The 10,066-nt window shown below is 40.3% G+C and overlaps 1 protein-coding gene across 1 annotated transcript; it reads right to left on the reverse strand.

Annotated features, from left to right (window-relative positions):
* Positions 1–2,460: 2,460 nt before the first annotated feature.
* LOC128628911 (achaete-scute homolog 5-like) lies at positions 2,461–5,106 on the reverse strand. Its single transcript, XM_053674079.1, has 2 exons — positions 4,914–5,106; positions 2,461–3,396 (listed from the first exon to the last, which is right to left on the reverse strand). The coding sequence occupies exon 2, from the start codon at positions 3,064–3,066 to the stop codon at positions 2,509–2,511; it is 558 nt and encodes a 185-aa protein (XP_053530054.1). The 5' UTR covers positions 3,067–3,396; positions 4,914–5,106; the 3' UTR covers positions 2,461–2,508.
* Positions 5,107–10,066: the final 4,960 nt, after the last annotated feature.

Consider the following 10,066-nt stretch of genomic DNA (forward strand, 5'->3'; position numbering starts at 1 on the left):
GTGCAGCGATCGGTCATGTGATCCTGAGGCCACTGGAGGGCTGCCACGGCTGGGCGGGTGTGGGAGAGGTGAACTTGGGGAGCCGCTCTCGTTCGGGGGGATCAGTGCAGCCGCTCGACGGCTGTGGAGCGGAGGGTCACCGGGGCTGGATGGACTGACCTCTGAATTATATAAAACATTCTGGTCTTTGAATGACTCAGATCTGCACTTTGTTACACTCGGATGTATAGAGTCGGAAGTCTTGCCCCTCAGCTGGAGAGGAGCTGTGGTCACTCTGTTGCCCAAAAAAGGAGACCTTGGCAGCTTAAAGAACTGGCGTCCCGCGTCTCTCCTTGGTACAGATTATAAAATCTTTTTAAACCCATTAACAAACCGCCTTAAAAGATTTTTTGTCACGGGGGTCTATGAGGACCAGTCGTACTGTACCCCAGAACACTCTGTGGGAATGTTTGAAAAGACATGGGGCGCAAATGAGGGGTTTTTTGATAACGGATGATGGTGAAATTGTTTTTCACTGCTGATTGTTTTATTAATCTAACCATTTTATTTACTCTTCATGTTGAAACATATAGATCTTTTTTTTTCTTTTTCTTTTTTGAATGAGTGATTATTCTGTTTTTTCCTAAATAGTTGGTAAATAAAGAGAGTTTAAACGTCAGTCTCTCTCTCTCCCTCCCTCCCTCCCTCACTCACTCACTCACTCACTCACTCTCTCTCTCTCTCTCTCTCTCTCTCTCTCTCTCTCTCTCTCTCGCTACACATGATACTCCTGAGATGCCAATGATCCTGACCCCTTCTGCTCTCCAGACCTGCCTGATCCATCCTGATGTCCTACTTCTGGTTGGAGTTCTCATCAGTTGGAGGTCACGTGCTGTTGCTGAGGATGTCCCACATGGTGCAGCCTGAAGATCATTGAGATTACTGAGGATGTTTCCACTTAAACACCATAAAGATGAATCTTCAACTGGCTGCTCATTAGGGATAAATTTATAAGTTTAAAATCTATATTCTGAATTTATGTATTTCTGTGAAGTTGCTTTGTGTTAATGTCCATTTGTAAACGCACTACACACATTAGGACTGGATTTGGGTTAATGAACAGATTTAATAGATAACTTTAATTATATTTTTATTTATTTATCTGTATTTATGTGTATTGTATCTATATACACAAAATTCAATGTGAAATTTACACAACAATATCGTAAAGTTCTGTTAAATCATCACAGATTAGCATTAAAAATAGAAGACATGCCTAACACACACACTTTATCTCAGGTGTACAGACATGGTGACTCAAAGCCGTGTGGAGATGTTAATGTCACGGTGAACGTTGTGATCATATCACTGATCATCAGTTAAAGAGAAGAGTTTCATTATTCATTAAACATTAGATTCTGCACAGAGGGTAATGTGTGAGCTCCAGCCAGTCGTGTAGTGCACCTTTAACACTCCAACACTACACACACCCAACAGTGCAGTGTGGAACATGGGACACTTTTATATAAAAGGGGAGGAGCCATTAAAGTCTAGTACACAGTGTGTAGAGTGTAGGGTGTAGAGTGTAGAATGTAGGGTGTAGAGTGTAGAGGGTATGGTGTAGAATGTAGGGTGTAGGGTGTAAAGTGTAGGGTGTATGGTGTAGAGTGTAGAATGTAGGGTGTAGAGTGTAGGGTGTATGGTGTACGGTGTAGGGTGTAGGGTGTAGGGTGTAGAGTGTAGGGTGTATGGTGTACGGTGTAGGGTGTAGGATGTAGGGTGTATGGTGTAGGGTGTAGAGTGTAGAATGTAGGGTGTAGAGTGTAGGGTGTAGAGTGTAGAGTTGTATAGTGTAGGGTGTATGATGTACGGTGTAGAGTGTAGGGTGAATGGTGTATGGTGTACGGTGTAGAATGTAGGGTGTAGGGTGTAAAGTGTAGGGTGTAGAGTGTAGAGTTGTATAGTGTAGGGTGTATGATGTACGGTGTAGAGTGTAGGGTGAATGGTGTATGGTGTACGGTGTAGAATGTAGGGTGTAGGGTGTAAAGTGTAGGGTGTAGAGTGTAGAGTTGTATAGTGTAGGGTGTATGATGTACGGTGTAGAGTGTAGGGTGAATGGTGTATGGTGTAGAGTGTAGGGTGAATGGTGTATGGTGTAGGGTGTAGGGTGAATGGTGTATGGTGTACGGTGTAGAATGTAGGGTGTAAAGTGTAGGGTGTAGAGTGTAGGGTGAATGGTGTATGGTGTACAGTGTAGAATGTAGGGTGTAGGGTGTATAATGTGGGGTGTAGAGTGTAGAGGGTATGGTGTAGAATGTAGGGTGTAGGGTGTAAAGTGTATGGTGTAGATTGTAGGGTGAATGGTGTAGAGCGTAGAGTGTAGGGTGAATGGTGTATGGTGTAGAGTGTAGGGTGAATGGTGTATGGTGTAGGGTGTAGGGTGAATGGTGTATGGTGTAGGGTGTATAGTGTAGGGTGCCGAGCACACAGTGACACTGAGAGTTGATATTTTGTTCCTGTTGGTTCCAGTCAGGTTCCAGAAGAGTCCTGAGACGCATCACAGCAGTTCACAGGGGAGGAGGTGATGGAGAGCTGGAGTGGACTGTCTTCTTCGTCAGCATGCACATCCTCCACCGAAGTCTCGTGCTCCTCCACGAGCCGCTGCAGATGTTTGATGTAGCGGATGGCTGCTCGTAGCGTCTCCACTTTGCTCATGCGCTTGTCGGCGGCGGCTCCGGGAAGGTGCTCGCGCAGCTTGGCATAGCCCTGATTGACACACTTCACACGCTGCCGCTCTCTCTCGTTACGCTTCTGAATGAAGGCGGGCTCAAGCGCACACTCGTACACGCCAAAGCGCCCGTGGAATGGACTGAGATACGGCATGAGCGGCGCAGCGGCACCAGGATAGGAGGCGTCGTAGAGGCGGGGCTCTGTGGTACGCGGGTAGATGAGCAGCGGGAGTGTGTGGCGGAGACGCGCCGGGTGGAACTGTGCGTGAGCATGCTTCAGAGCGTGACCAGCAGAGGGCGATACCACACTGTAGGGGCAGTAATGCTCAGAGAGCGGGCGAGAGAACGCAGAGTCCATGATGGGCTAAGGTCGAGTCTCAAATCAAATCAAAAGCAAATAATGGAGCAATCACGGCACCGCTGCTGTTCCACAGGGTTTAATGACAACAGGAAGCTGTGATGCAACGAGCACCACTGTAACACCACGATGAGTGCTCACATCATCATCATCATCATCATCACACAGTCAGTATGTTTATCAGGGTAGAGCTGATGGAGCCCTCAGTGAGGTACAACAGTGACTCCATCATCATCATCATCATCATCATCATGTTCATCGCTCCACAGTTGAGTAGATGAGTTTTGTGTATTCCTCTTGTGTTTTCATCTCACTCTTCTTACCATGACACTGTAGAGCAGATGTGACAGATAATTATTAGTAATAGTATTAAATAATAATAATAATAATAATAATAATAATAATAATAATAATATAGGCTGTAAACCTGTATCTAGTGTTAATGTTATTAATGTTATAGTGATTAACGTGTGTGTTATTAATGAGAGTAATATGAGTGTGATGTTGAGGTGATCACTGAGATTAAAGCTGCAGTATCAATACACTGATTCCACCCAAAGATCTCTTAATGAGACCGTTGATCCTTCAGACAGGTGATAAATTCCCCTTCTCTCTCTCTCTCTCTCTCTCTCTCTCTCTCTCTCTCTCTCTCTCATACACACACATGTAGACTGAGTGGGTTTATTAGTATAGGAGTTTATTTTGTAAATATATGTGAAGTAGGGGACATGGTGGCTTAGTAGTTAGTCTCTGGGGTTGGGGGTTTGATTCCCACCTCCACCCTGTGTGTGTGGAGTTCGCATGTTCTCTACATGCTTTGGGGGTTTCCTCCAGGTACTCCAATTTCCTCCTCAGTCCAAAAACATGCGTTGTAGGCTGATTGGCATTTCCAAATTGTCTGTAGTGTGTGAGTCTGTGTGTGATTGTGCCCTGCGATGGGCTGGCACCTCGTCCAGGATGTCCCCTCATGGATCATGTGAAGTGCAGCAGATTTACATTGTTGCTCTGTCAATTAATCACTAGATCATTTGATCACTAGGTCACTTACTCACTAGGTCACTTACTCACTAGGTCACTTGATCACTAGGTCACTTGATCACTAGGTCACTTACTCACTAGATCACTTACTCACTAGGTCACTTACTCACTAGGTCACTCGATCACTAGGTCACTTGATCACTGCCACTCATTGCACTTTTCATATGTGTTATTGAACCTGAATCATCTGAGCATTAGTGAATACAGGGTTACACGGTGGAGATAAAAACCCGTAATGAAAATCCAAGTTCATTATGTTCTGATATCAGAGCATTTCGGTGTAATTATCTCATTTAAAACATGCCACTGACCAACTTCCAGCTTTACCTCTGACTGTTACACAGCACTAACACTGGAGACTCCTTCCATACATGTTACATAAACACATTTCTCCTGACAGAAAACTTCACCACATCAACAATTACATGATTTTAAATCTGATTATGTGGCGCGTCTGCTGTAATGTCCCTGTGAATGAGCTGTTACTATGGAAACGATAATATACTAGAATGAACACATTAATAAAAACCTGTGATGTGCAGCTGCGCTACTGTCAGAAAACTAATCCACACCTCCTGACCAATCAGAACTCAGCAGCACATTGGGATAAAATAAAGTAACACCTGCTAGCCAATAAAGAACAAGAATTTTTGTGACAACTATAACATCCATACTCTCCTTTATCTATCTATCTTTCTATCTGTCTATCTGTCTAACTAACTGTCTGTCTGTCTCTGTTCAGTACATTATAAAGAATGAGATGGAAGATAGTGTGTACCTGTCAGGTGTGTGTATGAGCTGTTGCTTACCTGTACAGGTGATTAAGAAGCTGCTGCTGCAGTCTCTCAAGATTCACAAACCATCTACTGTCTCTATATCTCACCACACACACACACACACACACACACACACACACACACACACACACACACACACACATACACACACACCTGAGTGATGTTAAAATGGCACAGGTGAGCTGATCGTCTTCTCTTTACTACCTCAGATGCCCCGCCTCAGACTGAGGCGTGTACAGTTCAGAAGAATCTCTGTGTGTGTGTACAGTAGTTGTGAATTTCAAAGGGAGGATGAAGCACAGGAAGTGGAGTGAGATGGAGTGTGTTTTGGGTTAGAAGCTGGAATTAGAGCTCAGTGTTGACTGGCTGAAGTGGAACAGCTGCAAACACCAATTAACATCCGCTCACACTGCAGATACACTGTAACTGTAACTGTGTGTAGTATATATGTATACTACACACGTACTACACATATACTATACACATACTACACACGTACTACACATATACTATACACATACTACACACGTACTACACACGTACTACACATATACTATACACATACTACACACGTACTACACATATACTATACACATACTACACACGTACTATACACATACTACACACGTACTACACATATACTATAAACATACTACACACATACTACACACATACTATAAACATACTACACACATACTACACACGTACTACACATATACTACACACATACTACACATATACTATACACATACTACACACGTACTACACATATACTATACACATACTACACACGTACTACACATATACTATACACATACTACACACGTACTACACATATACTATACACATACTACACACGTACTACACATATACTATACACATACTACACATATACTATACACATACTACACATATACTATACACATACTACACACGTACTACACATATACTATACACATACTACACACGTACTACACATATACTATACACATACTACACACGTACTACACATATACTATACACATACTACACACGTACTACACATATACTATACACATACTACACACGTACTACACATATACTATACACATACTACACATATACTATACACATACTACACACGTACTACACATATACTATACACATACTACACATATACTATACACATACTACACACGTACTACACATATACTATACACATACTACACACGTACTACACATATACTATACACATACTACACATATACCATACACATACTACACACGTACTACACATATACTATACACATACTACACATATACTATACACATACTACACACGTACTATACACATACTACACACTTACTACACATATACTATACACATACTACACATATACTATACACATACTACACACGTACTACACATATACTATACACATACTACACACTTACTACACACGTACTACACATATACTATACACATACTACACATATACCATACACATACTACACACGTACTACACATATACTATACACATACTACACATATACTATACACATACTACACACGTACTACACATATACTATACACATACTACACATATACTATACACATACTACACATATACTATACACATACTACACACGTACTACACATATACTATACACATACTACACACTTACTACACACGTACTACACATATACTATACACGTACTACACACGTACTACACATATACTATACACATACTATACACGTACTACACACGTACTACACATATACTATACACGTACTACACACGTACTACACATATACTATACACATACTACACACGTACTACACATATACTATACACATACTACACACGTACTACACATATACTATACACATACTACACACGTACTACACATATACTATACACATACTACACACTTACTACACACGTACTACACATATACTATACACATACTACACATATACTATACACATACTACACACGTACTACACATATACTATACACATACTACACACTTACTACACACGTACTACACATATACTATACACGTACTACACACTTACTACACATATACTATACACATACTACACACTTACTACACACGTACTACACATATACTACACACGTACTACACACTTACTACACATGTACTACACACATACTACACACTTACTACACATGTACTACACACTTACTACACACGTACTACACATATACTATACACATACTACACACGTACTACACATATACTACACACATACTACACACGTACTACACATATACTACACACATTCTACACACATACTGCACATATACTATACACATACTACATACGTACTACACATATACTATAAACATACTACACACATACTATAAACATACTACACACGTACTACACATATACTATACACATACTACACACGTACTACACATATACTATAAACATACTACACACGTACTACACATATACTATACACATACTACACATATACCATACACATACTACACACGTACTACACATATACTATACACATACTACACATATACTATACACATACTACACACGTACTACACATATACTATACACATACTACACATATACTATACACATACTACACATATACTATACACATACTACACACGTACTACACATATACTATACACATACTACACACTTACTACACACGTACTACACATATACTATACACGTACTACACACGTACTACACATATACTATACACATACTATACACGTACTACACACGTACTACACATATACTATACACGTACTACACACGTACTACACATATACTATACACATACTACACACGTACTACACATATACTATACACATACTACACACGTACTACACATATACTATACACATACTACACACGTACTACACATATACTATAAACATACTACACACATACTACACACATACTATAAACATACTACACACATACTACACACATACTACACACGTACTACACATATACTATACACATACTACACACGTACTACACATATACTATACACATACTACACACGTACTACACATATACTATGCACATACTACACACGTACTACACATATACTATACACATACTACACACGTACTACACACGTACTACACATATACTATGCACATACTACACACGTACTACACATATACTATACACATACTACACACGTACTACACATATACTATGCACATACTACACACGTACTATACACATACTACACACATACTACACACATACTACACACATACTACACATATTCTACACATATATGACACACATACTATACACATTCTACACATATACTACACACATACATACTATACATATTCTACACATATATACAACACACATACTGCACATATTCTACACATATACTGCAAACATACTATACACATACTACACATACTACACACATACTACACACATTCTACACATATACTACACACATACTACACATATACGACACACATACTACACATACTACACATACTACACACATTCTACACATATACGACACACATACTACACACATTCTACACATACACTATAAACATACTATACACATACTACACATACTACACACATTCTACATATACACTACACATATACTACAGATATACGACACACATACTACACACATACTACACACATTCTACACATATACTACTCACATAGTACACATACTACTCACATACTACACTTATACTACACACATACTACACATACTACTCACATACTACACACATACTATACACATACTACACACATACTATACACATACTACACACATACTACACACATACTACGCATATACTACTCACATAGTACACATACTACACACATACTATACACATACTACACATATACTACACACATACTACACATATACTACACACATACTACACATATACTACACACATACTACACACATACTACACACATACGACACATATACTACACACATACTACACATATACTACAGCTACAAACATATATATACAGATATACTAAATCATTATAGGAGTTTTTATATGATACTTTTTACCAGTATCACACTATTACCCATCAGTAGGAAGACAGTGTGTGTATGTGTGTGTGTGTGTGTGTGTGTGTGTGTGTGTGTGTGTGTGCGTGTGTGTGTTTGTGTCTTTGAAGGTGATAATATGCGTTTGTGGAGATTCAGATCAAACCGTTTCCCTGATTAGAGAACAGACGGTGGATTTAGATCAGTGTGACTCCACCTTCACCAAACGCTCATTAGACTCGCTCAGATCCTGCACTAATCACAGCGTGTGGCTTTATAATGCTTTATTCCTATAATGCTCTGTGTGTGTGTGTGTGTGTGTGTGTGTGTGTGTGTGTGTCTGTCTGTGTAATGGACATTCACCGTTTCCTCCTCTGGCTTTCCAACTGTCTGTCATTTACAGAGCGGAAGAGCAAAAAAGAAAGAGAGATGAATAATGGTGTCTGTGTGTGTGTGTGTGTGTGTGTGTGTGTGTGTGTGTGTGTGTGTGTGTGTAGGTGCTTCACACACTCTGTTCTCACACACATCATGTCTTGTTTCAGACAGCACTTGTATCAGGTCACATGGAGAGGATCCATCCTTCTTCTCACTCCCACCTTCACAGGTCTAGCATTACGTTTAGGTCTTCAGTGGAGCACCTAAAGCTGAATAGTAGGCAGTCTAAGCTGATGTAGATTCCTGTAGACACTTGATGCCCTGATCCTGCAGTTTCCTTTCAGAACTTGTTTATTCCTTCCGAAAACATCTGAAACCTGGACTCTCAGGTGCTTAGTCATGTCAGGTTCTTACAGCTGATACACAAGGTATCTTTACACTTACACTCATGTAGCACCTAATGTTCAACCCCCTAACCCTAACCCCAACCCCTAAACTTAACCCTAACCCCAACTTCAACCCTAACCCCAACCCCTAACCCCTAACTCTTAACCCTAACCACTAACCCTAACCGTACCGGCCATCATGAACATTTATTGTTTCAGAAGACATGTCCCTCAGACTCGGAGCTCTCTCATGTCTCTATCATCAAAATACCACCCATTTCTCCACCAGCATGTCAGACCAGGTGTATGTTAGGATGATGTGATGGGTTTATCAGACACACACACACACACACACAC

The sequence above is a fragment of the Ictalurus punctatus genome, chromosome 21 (assembly GCF_001660625.3).
Source record: "Ictalurus punctatus breed USDA103 chromosome 21, Coco_2.0, whole genome shotgun sequence".
Taxonomy (NCBI): domain Eukaryota; kingdom Metazoa; phylum Chordata; class Actinopteri; order Siluriformes; family Ictaluridae; genus Ictalurus; species Ictalurus punctatus.

Excerpts from the sequence above, each read along its gene's own strand:
- LOC128628911 (XM_053674079.1), bottom strand. The coding sequence starts at position 3,066 with ATGGACTCTGCGTTCTCTCGCCCGCTCTCTGAGCATTACTGCCCCTAC.